The following is a 15,450-nucleotide window of genomic DNA, read 5'->3' on the forward strand; positions in this document are numbered from 1 at the left end:
GACTCAAACCCGCACCCTGATGACTCGGCAACGAAGATTTGAGTCCGCTAATTTGCTCGGCCAAGACTAATGGAGTGCACACTAGTGAAATACACTTGACATACATTGTAAGCACGGAAATCCCTGCTTCTGTAAGCACCAATTATTTGCTTACAGTTAGCTTGGGCCCAATTTCACAGAGCAGCTTTATCACAAAATATTACTTCAAATGTTATGCTTAGTAGAAATGAGCATGATACCAGTCACAAATTGTACACGTTACATGGTATTTTGGCTGGTAAGCGTATTCTGGTAAGCATAATTATTTGATGCTGTCCACTTTTTGTGCTAAAGCAGCTCTGTGAAGTTGGGGCCCGAGTACAGAGTCTCTTTCCAAGCTGGTGTTATTAAAGCCAGACACTCAAGACAAGAAATCACATACAAAACACAATAAATGGATTGACAGCGACCATGAACATTTTATTGTCAATGTTTAGGGGAAAGGTAAAAACATTGATGACCTTCTTGGTATTGTGGTTTATGTGTTTTGACAGTCAACTTGTTAAAAGTGACTTAATATGGATAATATTTTTGTTTCCTAAGGATGCTAACCCTAACTCAACCCGTAAGCCTGGTTCATACTTCCTGCTCAACTGTTGTGAATTATTTGTTGCGAATCTGTGACATCAAAATTTGTAACGCATTTACGAATGCAGGAAGTATGAACCAGGCTTTCATTCTTTACTTCAACGCAAGATGATGCGGCCCAATTCCTTCCAACTCCTTCACTTCCACAAAGAGGTTATTGAAGGAGGCAGTTAAGAATACAGCTCAGTAAATTTAACCTGCCTTTTTTTAATTGCTGAAAGCAGGTATAAAAATTGGTCATGAGTAGTTGCCTTTCTGGTAAACTGTTTAAAGTTTAAAGTTTTTACCTTTCTACTTCATTTTTTTCTCTTTTAAAGTATTAATTATGGACAAAAACATTCATACTCACTGCACACACAAAACCTTTTGGTTTCAAATAATACAAAAAAAAAAACATTTCAAGAAGAATTTCTACAAAAGTATTACACTGTTGCACAATTTTCCCTAATACTGTTTTAAGGCAACAGTAACAGGCATTATCACAAGACACAAGGCGTGGTTTAGAATAATTAAATAGTGATAAATCATGTTGTTTTTTTTCGCTTTTTTGTCTTCTTTTTTAAAAATGGACCCAATTGTATGCGCCATTTATTCGTGGTTAGGAATGGTCCTGCTGAGGCTTCGCCTTTTGGCCATTCCTACCCACAACTGACGCGCACCTTGGCATGATCCTATACCCAACATGGACTGGCCATTTCCACACAATGATAAATCATGTTTGTGTTTGTTTTCTTTAGAAATGGCCACAGACCTTCAAAGATTTTTAAGTGATTATTAATTTGGGGTTGAACAATGAGCCTATAATTGACATCGAGTTTCTTGCAAAAGAGGGGTTATCCCAATTAAATTATTCAATATCCTACATGTACTGGCCACAAACATTCAGGGGGGAGGGGGGTGTGTTCAGCCTCACACTCTGTGAGCTACGAACATTGCTTTAGACAGCTTGAAAAGAGGAAAGCACAACATGGACTGTTCTTTTTCTTTTTTTTACCCCAAATTTTGAGCACAACATTACGAAATGGCCTGTTTTTATCAACAAGACAACCACAAAATGCTTTTGAAAACATTAATTTGTCATAAAAGTAACCACCAAGAAATGCTTAACTCCCAGGTAGGTATGGGATACATTTCTTGATGTTTCAGTTTGGGACAAATCAAGAAGAAGGCAGAATTCGCTTACGGAGGATACCTGAGCAGATTCAAAATTTACAGTGCTACTCTAGTATAAGGAGGGCGAAAGCCATGCCGACTTGCGATAATCTATTGCAATCAAAATAATGACGCAACAATACAGAGTTACAGTAAGCGCAAACATGTTTGCCGTCGAATCTTTCATCTGGCATTGTCCAACGAAAAAAGTACACAGCTTTAATATGAATTCGAGCTTAGCTGTTCCAGCTCACTGTGAACCAGCGATTGGGGACGTGTACCACAGGTTGTGAGACCACGGACCCAACTGTTATTATGGTATGAATATTGATTACTATAAACACCCTAATCGTCATCTTGATCCATTCCACCTTGCTTGGGGGGCTTGGGTCCACCGGCCTGTTTCGCCATGATGATCTGAAAAGGACAGAAAGCGAGATGGATTCAGAAGTGAAATATAAAACCAAAAATATGTAACTTTAATGTAATTATTTAAGACTAAAGAAAATAAGAGATGTGTTTTAGGGACCACTCACAGTTTCCAATATTTTTTAATTATATTTTATAAAGTCTTCCCCCCAATGTCATACTCTTTGCATTATCGTCAAAATGATGACAAATTTTGGACGGCCCCTCATCGAAACCATTACAAACTCATCAAAATCCAACTACTGATGTTTCGTTTAATTCTGTTGGACTAAGGACTGCAGCAGTAAAGTGATTATGCTATTCATGGGGGATCAGGCATGCTGTCAGAACCAGAGTTTCAACAGTTTTGGTGAGGAGTTTATACATCCACATACATATTTAATGTTATAATTTATGTAGCCATTCCTCGAAAAAATTAAACATAAAATATGCAAATAGTCTCTTCTTTTACCTGATCTACTCTAAGCACAGTGATGGCAGCGTTGGTAGCTAGTTAATTACAGCAGTGATTTTATCTGATCTACTCTAAGCATATTGACATTAGTGCTAGTTAAATACAGTAGTGATTTTACCTGATCTACTCTAAGCACAGTGACGGCAGCGTTGGTAGCTAGTTAAATACAGCAGTGATTTTATCTGATCTACTCTAAGCATATTGACATTAGTGCTAGTTAAATACAGTAGTGATTTTACCTGATCTACTCTAAGCACAGTGACGGCAGCGTTGGTAGCTAGTTAAATACAGCAGTGATTTTATCTGATCTACTCTAAGCATATTGACATTAGTGCTAGTTAAATACAGTAGTGATTTTACCTGATCTACTCTAAGCACAGTGACGGCAGCGTTGGTAGCTAGTTAAATACAGCAGTGATTTTATCTGATCTACTCTAAGCATATTGACATTAGTGCTAGTTAAATACAGTAGTGATTTTACCTGATCTACTCTAAGCACAGTGACGGCAGCGTTGGTAGCTAGTTAAATACAGCAGTGATTTTATCTGATCTACTCTAAGCATATTGACATTAGTGCTAGTTAAATACAGTAGTGATTTTACCTGATCTACTCTAAGCACAGTGACGGCAGCGTTGGTAGCTAGTTAAATACAGCAGTGATTTTATCTGATCTACTCTAAGCATATTGACATTAGTGCTAGTTAAATACAGTAGTGATTTTACCTGATCTACTCTAAGCACAGTGACGGCAGCGTTGGTAGCTAGTTAAATACAGCAGTGATTTTATCTGATCTACTCTAAGCATATTGACATTAGTGCTAGTTAAATACAGTAGTGATTTTACCTGATCTACTCTAAGCACAGTGACGGCAGCGTTGGTAGCTAGTTAAATACAGCAGTGATTTTATCTGATCTACTCTAAGCATATTGACATTAGTGCTAGTTAAATACAGTAGTGATTTTACCTGATCTACTCTAAGCACAGTGACGGCAGCGTTGGTAGCTAGTTAAATACAGCAGTGATTTTATCTGATCTACTCTAAGCATATTGACATTAGTGCTAGTTAAATACAGTAGTGATTTTACCTGATCTACTCTAAGCACAGTGACGGCAGCGTTGGTAGCTAGTTAAATACAGCAGTGATTTTATCTGATCTACTCTAAGCATATTGACATTAGTGCTAGTTAAATACAGTAGTGATTTTACCTGATCTACTCTAAGCACAGTGACGGCAGCATTGGTTGCTAGTTTGATTCCCCAGTATTTTGTCAGATAGGCGTCTATTACTCCAGCCTCCAGCATGTCCTTCACTCCAGCACCTTCAGCCTGTAATATCACAAAACAAAAAGTATATTTAAAGAGTTAAATGCAGTGGACACTATTGGTAATTACTCAAAATAATTATTGGCATAAAACCTTTCTTGGTGACGAGTAATGGGGAGAGGTTGATGGTATAAAACATTGTGAGAAATGGCTCCCTCTGAAGTGCCATAGTTTTCGAGAAAGAAGTAATTTTCCACGAATTTGATTTCGAGACCTCAGATTTAGAACTTGAGGTCTCGAAATCAACCATCTAAACGCACACAACTTTGTGTGACAAGGATTATTTTTCTTTCATTATTATCTCTCAACTTCGATGACCGATTGAGCTCAAATATTCACAGGTTTGTTATTTTATGCATATGTTGAGATACACCAACTGTGAAGGCTAGTCTTTGACAATTACCAATAGTGTCCACTGTCTTTAAGTGCCAATGCTTGACACAAACCCCTTATTTCACTGAATTTAATAATAATAATAAAAAAAAAATTTATAAATAATATGATACTTTACGAAAAGCCAGTGCAATTTCATGGGAACAGGGGTGATGTATTCAATTTGTTTTAATTATTTTTTTAGTACCTGTAAGAATTCTAGCTGCACAATTTTTAACACGTTGTAAAGGTGCAAATCATAGATTGAGGAAGACCTGCAAGCAGAGCATTACAATAATCGATCCTAGACATCTAGAGTTGTAACACACCTGCATCTCAAAACTTTGCAGGCCACATAAAACCCAACAATAAGAATAAGAAGTAGCCATACCTCAATGTCAAACCCAGTATTCTGTTGGCCTTCTTGGTGAGCTGCGTAGAGCTTAGAGAGAACCTCGGTGGCCTTGACGCCAACATTCTCCGCCAGCGCCCTGGGGATGGCCTCAAAGGCCTGGGAGTACTGCTTGATGGCGTATTGGGAGAGCCCTGGGATGGTCTCGCCGTAAGAAGCTAACCTCTTGGCAAGCTCGATCTCTGTGGCGCCGCCACCGGGGACAAACCGTCCATCCTGAAGAGAAATCAAACGTTGAAATAATGTACTTTGTTCAACGATGGGCACAATCAAGGTGATTTTGAAGCAATGTGGTGCACAAGCTATAAAACCAGGCATAGTAACTTGTAAACTACAGCATGGCATCGATCTCGGCAGCTTGATTTTTTTTTTAACTGTTCATGGTTTCCTAAGATGCATTTGTACAGAAGTATACTTTTAAGAAGGCGCTTGTGGATATGGGCAAAAAAGAGAATAAGTGTAGGTGACTTAAAGCAAAACATAAGGACATGTGGTTGATGTCGTTACCTTTGTGAGTGCCTTGAATGTGTTGACTCCATCATCAACTGCACGTTCAATATCATCCATGAGGTTGTCAGTGGAGCCTCTGATGACAATGGTGGAGATGCAGCTAGCGTCATTGTCTGCAAAAATAAAACCAAAAGATATTTAATTATGATTTTGGTTTTTTTATTGACTAATCTAAACAACTTGGTTTTTCCCCTGGCACTTAAAATGATTGAGGCGTCTCAGGTCCTCTGCTGTTGTGTTGTCGTACAAGATAGTGACTGAGAGTGTCAAAACACTCTTAAAGGCAGTGGACACTATTGGTAATTACTCAAAATAATTATTTGCATAAAAAATTACTTGGTAATGAGTAATGGGGAGAGGTTGATGGTATAAAAGATTGTGAGAAAAGACTCCCTCTGAAGTAACGTAGTTTTCGAGAAAGAAGTAATTTTCCACAAATTTGATTTTGAGACCTCAGAATCAAGCATCGGAAAGCACACAAATTCGTGTGACAAGGGTGTTTTTTCTTTCATTATTTCGCAACTTCGGCGACCAATTGAGCTCAAATTTTCACAGGTTTGTTATTTTATACAAATGTTGAGATACACCAAGTGAGAAGACTGGTCTTTGACAATTACCAATAGTGTCCACTGCCTTTAACCAATGCTCGATAAATCTTCAACAACAAATCCTGGCCGACACAGAATGAAATCAACATGAGTCACGCAGTTCAAAACCATTCCATTACTGCTCTATTACATCATCAGTAACAGAGTAACAAATATCACTTTATTTTATTAATGCATTTTAGTTGAAATCTTGGCCAAATACATCATAATATTGATACAATGATCAGGGGGCAGTGAGGTCTTACAGAAAACACTGCTTAACAAATCTCTTTGCTAACAAAAATTGGGTCAGGCACAAGCCAGAACAGTGCAAACTTAATGTTATTTAGGCTGGTTGGTAACCTGTTTATGCTAAGCAGTACTATTCTGTGCTTAGCAGGTTTTGTTGGTGCTTACAGGCTTTATATGAAATTGGGCCTAGAATTGTAGAAATTCACAAGAGTCGACGACTTCCACTTCTACATCAAGCCCTCACCTTGTTTGAAGATAACACAGGGTGTATCTCCAATCTCGGAGATGAAGACGTGATCACAGTGCCCGGTCTCCTGGGAGGTGGGTGGGGTCAGGCGAGGGAGTGCCGTTGCTCCGATGACCTTTCCAACGCGACGTAGATCCCATTTGGAGTTGAGGCGCACAGCCATGATCTTGTACTTGTTCAGGAAGTGTAGGGCCATGTCGCCAACCTTTCCGCCGCAGATGACGACGGTGATGCCGGCATCGGCAATGCCTTTGATTTGCTGTGGACATGATGGTGGTTTTATTATGTGGCATATTGTTTAATTGATCCAATTTATTTTCAGTAGTATTTTTATGATTGTGTGTAGTTCATATTATGTATTGCATGTATGCAAAGAAATTTTCCTCTATAGTAAGAACCATTAAACTGAATTGAATTGAATTGAAAATAATGACAATTAACTTAAAGGCAGTGGACACTATTGGTAATTTCTCAAAATAATTATTAGCATAAAACCTTTCTTGGTGACCAGTAATGGGGAGAGGTTGATGGTATAAAACATTGTGAGAAACGGCTCCCTCTGAAGTGCCATAGTTTTCACGAAAGAAGTTATTTTCCACGATTTTGATTTCAAGACCTCAGATTTATAACTTGAGGTCTCGAAATCAACCATCTAAACACACACAACTTCATGTGACAAGGGTGTTTTTTTCTTTCATCATTATCTTGCAACTTCGATGTCAAATATTCACAGGTTTGTTATTTCATGCATATGTTGAGATACACCAACTGTGAAGGCTAGTCTTTGACAATTACCAATAGTGTCCACTGCCTTTAATTACTTCGATCAGTTGTTGTTTTATGTTTTACAAACATGTGACAATATTAATCCTTAAAGTCATTATACACTTTCGGAACAGAAAAAAAATAAAAGTTCACAGATTAACAAATAACTTACAGGGTTTACAGAAGGTAATGGTGAAAGACTTCTCTTGAAATATTGGTCCATAAAATGCTTTGCTTTTTGAGAAAACATTAATTTTAACAATTATCAATTCTCGATAGCGAGAATTACGGATTTATTTTAAATACATGTCATAACACGGCAAAGCGTGCGGAAACAAGGGTGGGTTTTCCTGTTATTTTCTCCCGACTCCGATGACCGATTGAGCCTAAATTTTCACAGGTTTGTTGTTTTATATAGAAGTTGTGATACACGAAGTGTGGGCCTTTGGACAATCCTGTTTACCGAAAGTGTCCAATGGCTTTAAAGATGACAGTGGCTTGTACTGAAATTGGCATGTTGGATGCAAGCGACTCATTAGCTTGTACTGAAATGCCCCATGGCTTATATTCCTTTCTAAATCTTCTTTGTCAAAATAAAGAATTCAGAAAGAATGAGGGCTTGTAGGGCCAAGATTCCAATCTCATCCGAACTCAAACATGTTTGTGTGGAGTACCTTTGGATAAGAGGATTGAGTTTTTACCTGTGGGCAAGTGGGCATAGGGAGTAAGAGTTTTAAGTATGAACTATTTTATCAAAAAGTCTCACCAGTTCTAGAGAATTCTCCTCTCCTTTGCTGTAATTCAGAAGTTCAGTTGCAGATTTGATCAACACTGTACCCTAAGGTAAAACAATGAAAACAAAAACATCAAAAATGAAGAAATTCTGGTGCGAGAAACAATGGGAATCCAAAGACCAATCCACACATTGAAAGATAATATGCAACGTTGTTTCAATCTGACATTTCTTATGTTTTAGCCAAAAACACCTTAATATTTGGTCAGAGTGGGGGTCCAAAAACAAGAGCTTCTGAAGTTCTCAAGATGTTCTCTGATGTTTTAACCATTATGACTTTTCCATTTTGACTTGGGGTGCAAAAGCAAAAGCCTTCTGGGGCATTCTGAGGCCAATTCACAAACCAAGTTTGGAGTTGACATTATTTATCACTCGGACAAAGTATACACATACACACACAAACTGCCGGCTAACTGGTCCTGCTAAAAAAGTTATGGGGGGGAACCCCGAGTACATTGTATTCCCAACATGCAAAGTTCCAAATCTTACTTACAAATCCCTAATTTCGATACCAATGTTGTAAGCTTAGAAATGCTCCTATTCCAGAACTCCTATTCCAGAACAAAAGGCACACAAAATTACATCAAGTTACTTACTTTTGTTTCGGTATGCGATGCCTCGATAGGACAGGAGAAAACAGCCACCTTGGCGTTATCAACTTTCTTCAATGTTCCCTCTACAATTTTCTTGAAGACCATGCCTTGAACAGCACTTGAGCTTAGTACTCCAGACCCCTATAAAAAAACATCAAACATTGCTTTCATTTTTTTCATAATCTTCTACTGGCTCCTGTAGGGCAAAATTACGCGCATTGTTTAGAGGCGCGTTCTGTATTGTGTAAGAAATCAATAGCTCCCCTTGCATAACGCGAAACGCAACAGGTACGCCGAGGTCACGCGCACGTTTTTACGCACAGAGAACAGCTATTGTCCAATGATCTGCCTCCTTTATGAGTGTGATGTCATCTGCAATAGGTCTATACAAGAAGTTGATTTTTATGTTTTTATGTGTTGGGAATGGTCAAGGTAGTGTTCATATTTTTATCGGAAAATCTCTGTGAATATTTGTAATTGTTTTTAAGCAAAAGAAATCTGTCTGGTTTTATCAAAAAGAATATGCACATTTTTTCAATAACGCACAAAAACATATCATCTTAAACACAGTCTGAGGTTCACTCCATCTTTAAGTTCGTACTTTCCAGTGAGGTTTACAGAGAAACAAGCTGAGGTTGTTCCTTGAATAAAAAGTGGTTAAAAAACTGTACATTTCGATAAGTGTGCTCTGAATGGAGACAGAAACTATCAGAGCACACTGACCAAAACGTTGAGTTCTTAAACTACTGGTTCTTCTCAGAACCACCACAATTCATTAATTACGAGGTGTCTCCGCAAACCTCACGTGATTTCAAATCCTTCTCAAGTTTATACTTACGACAATCTTAGTAGTTCGCACGTTGTCTACATTGAAAGTGTTCGACCTGGTTTGTACAGCAACTGAAAATTAAACAGAACTTCAAATTAACATTTGATATATGCATAATAGCCTTTCTGCATACTATGTTTGTTAACAGACAGCAGGGCCCAATTTCATGGTTCTGCTTACTGCCGAATTCTGCGCGTACGATCACGATGCCCCGCTTACATGCAAGCGCCGAATTTCTGCGCTAGCCTTGTAAGCGTAGAATGTCTAATAACATGGAGTAGCACGCGCATGAGCCAAAATTTCGCTAACCCGTGAAATACGCTTGCCGTAAGCACAGAATTCCCTGCTTCCGTAAGCGCCGATTCTGTGCTTTCGGAAGCCAATCGTCAATGTTTCTCAGTACACACATCGCTACCAGGGGTTAGGGACAACAGGTATCGATACGGCCCGCTGCCCATGGTAGCAAGGCTGCAGCCGAAAACAAAGCCGCGATCACAAAGAGTGCAGCACCCTACCCCTCACGTTGTTTTCCAGCTGTTAACCATGGGCTAAATCTGTGGTGCTTTTGACAGTAAAAGGGCCAGGCCTTGAATTTCATTCTTGAAGGGGGACAGCAATTTTCCTCCGGTAAGGGGCAATTCTATGAGGACAATGTAAATTTGCCATTGATCTTTCAGGCCTGAATACTTCGTTTTTGAAAGGGCAAGGGCACCAAGGCATTTTCTCCTTGGTAAAGGGCACCCTATGGGGAAATTGTAAATTTCTACTGGAGCATTTTAATGACACCAAGGCAATGACCAGGGGGCATTGAGGCAATCGCCTTTGTTGTCTCCGTGAAGTATCAGGCCTGATCTTTGCAGAAGGCACCACAGCAAAACTACAGGGCACCATGGCAATTGCTGTGGGTGTCGTTGGTTATTATGAGGCTTGAAAGGCCACAGGCATAACCTGAGCTCAATTTCGTGGAGCCTGTAAGCACAAAAACTTGCTAAGCACGGAAAAATATTGCTTAGCAGAAACTGGTTTCCAGCCAAAAGTCCATAAAGTTTACATTGTTGTGACTGGTGCCCTACCCATGTTATACTTAACCTACAAATTTGCTAAGCAGAATTGAAATTGGTCTACTTACTGCATGCCTTAGCGATGAGCCCAGCAAAGAAGTCTTCATTGCCGTACTGTTTGCTCATTACAGATGTCTTGATTGCCCTCGTTACCTCAGCTTCATCTTTGAGATCTTTCAGAGCTCCACACGATAGATCCGGGAGTATCTCAAGGGTTTTCTTGCAGGCGAGTTCATAGCCTTCGATGACTTCTGTAGGGGACAGGCCCTGTGATTGAACAGAATACAATAGCAATCAGATGCTGAAGCAAGGTTCTTGTATTCAATTGAATCAATTAATTCAGTTCACATTTGAAGATTATTGGACTCAAATAAAGAAGTTTATTGGTCCTACATGGAGGAAAATTTCCTTGCATTATGCAATACATAAAATAATTACACACAAACAAAAATACATGTTGAATATAACAAGTAAACAATATCTCACTCAGTAAGTATGCAATTGGGCTGATCACTGAGACTGACAGAGTGTGGTATGAAGGAGTTGAGGTACTTGTATTGCATACAAGGTAAAGTATATGGAAGTGACTGCCACCTCCTACATGTACCACTCCTAAGTCTGATGAAATATTTGTTTAGTGGATTGTCGATGTTACTTTTGACAGCTTCAGCACTAAATAGAACCCTTTTTTTCGGCAAGTTTTCTCCAGGTCTATGTCCTAGTATTTGTTAGGCTTGTTACACAACACTTTTCATTTTATTGGTATCTTGTTTTCTTGCTCCATCGTACCAAACCAAACACATTCATGGCTAAAAGCCCTTCCAATAACGCGACTTATCTAGGACTGAATTCTCTTTTCCTTACCATTCTTAGAAGGTCCTCTGCATACTCAAGGAGTGCCCCAGCGAACACCAAGACAAAGTTGGTTCCGTCTCCAATTTCCTGCTCCATCTGCTGGGATGCCAAGACCAACATCTTGGCAGCTGGATGCTGGACCTACAGGTGGATGGAATTTCAGAAAACAAATGTCTCAACATCAAAAAGAAAGACGTGCAAAAATCAATCAAGAAAATCATCCCAACTTCAAGCTCTACCAAAACTCAGGCCAGGATCCAATTTCATAAAGCTGCTAAGTACAAAAATTTGCTTAGCATGAAATTTTTTGCCTTGATAAAAACAGGATTACCAACCAAATTTCCACGTGATTTTCAGGATTTAAGCAAACAGCTGAATACCTGTAACAAGAAATATGCAACAAATGGAAATTTGGTTGGTAATCCTGTCTTAACCACTGGAAGAAATGTCATGCTAAGCAAATTTTTGTGCTAAGCAGCTCTATGAAATTGGGCCCTGATACCTCACAGAAGAGGCAACAAAGGTAATCTCTATGCCCCCCTGGTCATTGCCTCCATGCCCTTGATGTGCTCCAGTAGAAACTTACAATTTCCTCATAGGGTGCCCTTTACCAAGGACAAAATGCCTTGTGCCCTTGCCCTTTCAAAAACGTAGCATACAGGCTTGCAATGTGAAAAGAGCTTGAGTAACATTATCTAAAAAAAAAAACAGTTTGCTCATAGATTTTGTTCATCTTGTTTTACCTCTAGCTCTTTGATGATGGTTGCAGCATCGTTGGTGACAAAGAGTTTCTCAATGTGATTGATGACCATCTTGTTCATTCCGAATGGACCATATGCAGACCGTGTCGTCTGGGCAAGTTCCTTGCATGCTGTGATATTACGGTAAACTGCCTCCTCAAGACCGCCATAATGCTGGACAAGTAAACACAATAAGATGTTAAATTTGTACAAGCTATTTTTGTATACACAGTGTGTAAAAATGTTGTAATTTTTCAAGGAAACTTCCCAACAAAATAATAATAATGAAAACTTGTAAAGCACACAAACCCATCAAAGTGCTCATGGTGCTAAAAACATTTAACGATAACACACAAGTATGAACAATAACCAATTTGAAATATAAGCCTAACCCTAATTTTAAGTGGCTACTTTTTAACTGATACAAAACACATGTGTACACACATTTTAAAGAAATTATAGAAGAAAGGTTCCCTACAAACAAATATTACCTGCTAATGAGGACCTGTAGTTTTTTTAAACAAAAATAAGTTTTTGCCTCAGTGAGACAATGTACAACGGATTTATGCGATTCGCCTGAAAATATTGCTCTGTGAATTTGAATTATTAGAATGTTGCTAATGCTATGAAGATGAACAATCATGACAATTTTTGGATGTAAAAAACTAGAATGCAGTATGCACCCGAAAACCGGAAAAAAGGGTGACTTTTATGGTTTGGGAACAGACAAATTATGGTTTTAGTTGAGCAAGCTGAAAGATCTGAACAAAAATTCACACTTGGTCTAGGAAGGCATTTTATTTTCCGTTTTTACAACAAATACTAAAATAGCATTGATAAAAGTTCATCAAGAACAAAGCTGATCAAAAATTCCACCGGTGGGCAGAACACAATAATACACTAATTAATACAGGACTGCAAAATGTTGGTGCTATACATTATTGTCTGTACATACTGACATTGACATAGTTGCGATAATCGTAACCCTCCATCCTCCCGACGGTCGGAGACCGGAGGGTTACGACACAAGACTGATATTATCGGTGTAACTAGCAGTTTTGACCAGTTTTTGCGAGACTCGTGATCAGATTCGTCCTTTTTTTCCACTTTCCAAAATCATGACAGACATTCTAAACACATGGAGTTGATCTTTATTGTATGACAACGTCATCTGGAACCCTTAAAACAACATCATGAAAATATTTGGCAGAAAAAACGACAAAAAACTTACCAAAAGACTGACCGAATATATCCATAATCCATAGCGGGGTCAACTAGTGATTTTGAACGTCGCACTTGCTTGGCAACAACCAATCAGCGTGACCCAACCATGTGGGGGTATGGAGCAGCACACGGTACTTACGAGCTGTATAGTTTGTGCACGCACGATGTTCATGCAGTACATGTACATGTACATGTACATGCCTGCATGCTGCGCAAGTACCGTGTGCTGCTCCATACCCCCACATGGTTGGGTCACGCTGATTGGTTGTTGCCAAGCAAGTGCGACGTTCAAAATCACTAGTTGACCTCGCTATGGATCATGGATATATTCGGTCAGTCTTTTGGTAAGTTTTTGTCGTTTTTTCTGCCAAATATTTTCATGATGTTGTTTTAAGGGTTCCAGATGACGTTGTCATACAATAAAGATCAACTCCATGTGTTTAGAATGTCTGTCATGCTTTTGGAAAGTGGGAAAAAAGGACGAATCTGATCACGAGTCTCGCAAAAACTGGTCAAAACTGCTAGTTACACCGATAATATCAGTCTTGTGTCGTAACCCTCCGGTCTCCGACCGTCAGGAGGATGGAGGGTTACGATTATCGCAACTAACATTGACAATGCTGACAAACACATTGTAAATGTAATTAATATCAAATGACATTGTAGATTTTGTAGGACAGCGAACATGGTCCATGGAGAAAGTGGATTGGTAAAAATAAAATTAAAAATTTATAGTAACAAATCAATTATCACCTGTATAAAACATCCACTACCACTGTCTTTTTTGGTAAACTTTAAATAACAAAATAGGGTTCAAACATCAGTGAATTACCATTACAAAATTAAGTAAAATTTAACAAACAAGGTAGCAGGATCACTTCACTTCTCAATCTCATCAGATCACCAGATCTGCACCTTATTTATAATCAAAATAATATTTATTTAAAAAATAAGAAATGTTCTTTAAGAACAGCCAGATTAGAGGTGTTTGTTTTTAACAACAGGGTACGGAATTCGGAGCATGCCGAGTGTAACGATATTGACGGGTCCTACTACTTGCCGTCAACTCGCCGTCAACTCACTTGCGCCGTCAACTCGCCGTCAACTCCTCCAATATACATTTAAAATCCACAAAAGAAGCATAGAACTGTAAAGTATCAGCTCAAAGAGCAATCGCGTAAGTTTTAGGTCATATTTCGGAATAAAAATTGATTTTTTTTTCTCGTGAAAAAAATTCTCGAAGCCAAAAAACTGTCGGCCGCCATCTTGCTTTTTCACAATGATTTAGTCTTGGCCCAAGATGTCAATGATTGGTACTTTTTTTTTATCAACACAAAGTCGTTTTTGTGAATGAATTTGTACCGAAAACCATGAGAAATATGTAGTTTAGCCCAGACTTACACTTCCGTGCCCCCTTTTTTATAGATTTTTCATGTAAATTTAATGAGTTGACGGCACGAAAATGAGTTGACGGCGAGTTGACGGCAAGTCGGCGAGTTGACGGCAAGTAGTAGGACCGATATTGACCCACTCCCAAAATCATACCGTAACTGGTCAATGTAATTTCCCTATGCAATATCTTCGAATTTTCCCATGCCGTGACATTGACACGGAAAATACTACACACAGCCACACGATTATTGTCTACAATTTTAGCATTGGAAAACAGTTAATATTTTCTTACCTTGGCACCATCTTTCAGCATCTGCCCGATGCCGGGAGCTTGTGGAACTCGTAGAGCCATTTTTCACCTCTTTAGGTTGACAGAATATTGAAAATGTAGCACAATTTCACGTGGAAATTTCTAGAAACAATGGTTACTAACGCCTGAAAAGTGCATACGGAATGACCATGCATTGAAAATCGGCGACGCGGGTACCATGTGGTTTTTTAGCCGATTTGGGAATTCTGCCCATTTACGATCGAATCACAAGAGGGCGTGTACTAGTTTTAAGATTATCTTTTCGGGTGCAAGACTTTTTTATTTCCATCAATATCTATCAGTAAAATGAAAAAATGGGTTTTATTAAAATGATGTAAAAGAAAGTCATCATAACTATTTTGTGTGTAACTTATATTTTTAATAAACCCGATATTATTATGAAGAATAACAAAATGTTACTTTTGGAAAGCTAAAGTTAAGTAACTTTGTATAATCGACAGGCTTTGAAATAGACCATGAAGGCTATGGCCGGTTGTAGGAGATTCTGTCGTCCCCGATGAT

The 15,450-nt window shown here is 38.7% G+C and overlaps 1 protein-coding gene across 1 annotated transcript; it reads right to left on the reverse strand.

The window, feature by feature from the left end:
* Window positions 1-943: 943 nt before the first annotated feature.
* Window positions 944-15,096, reverse strand: LOC117296538 (T-complex protein 1 subunit theta-like). Its single transcript, XM_033779507.1, has 12 exons — window positions 14,911-15,096; window positions 12,006-12,176; window positions 11,272-11,403; window positions 10,476-10,674; window positions 9,356-9,417; window positions 8,521-8,658; window positions 7,898-7,969; window positions 6,364-6,625; window positions 5,278-5,393; window positions 4,750-4,986; window positions 3,870-3,989; window positions 944-2,196 (listed from the first exon to the last, which is right to left on the reverse strand). The coding sequence occupies exons 1-12, from the start codon at window positions 14,968-14,970 to the stop codon at window positions 2,125-2,127; spliced, it is 1,641 nt and encodes a 546-aa protein (XP_033635398.1). The 5' UTR covers window positions 14,971-15,096; the 3' UTR covers window positions 944-2,124.
* Window positions 15,097-15,450: the final 354 nt, after the last annotated feature.

This window comes from Asterias rubens, chromosome 11 (assembly GCF_902459465.1).
Source record: "Asterias rubens chromosome 11, eAstRub1.3, whole genome shotgun sequence".
In the NCBI taxonomy this organism is placed as follows: Eukaryota; Metazoa; Echinodermata; class Asteroidea; order Forcipulatida; family Asteriidae; genus Asterias; species Asterias rubens.

Coding starts and splice junctions, on each gene's coding strand:
- LOC117296538 (XM_033779507.1), bottom strand. CDS start 14,970: ATGGCTCTACGAGTTCCACAAGCTCCCGGCATCGGGCAGATGCTGAAA. Junction 9,418..10,475: donor GCTCATCGCTAAGGCATGCA/GTAAGTAGACCA, acceptor TTTAATTTTCAG/TTGCTGTACAAACCAGGTCG. Junction 5,394..6,363: donor CTGTGTTATCTTCAAACAAG/GTGAGGGCTTGA, acceptor TTATTTTTGCAG/ACAATGACGCTAGCTGCATC.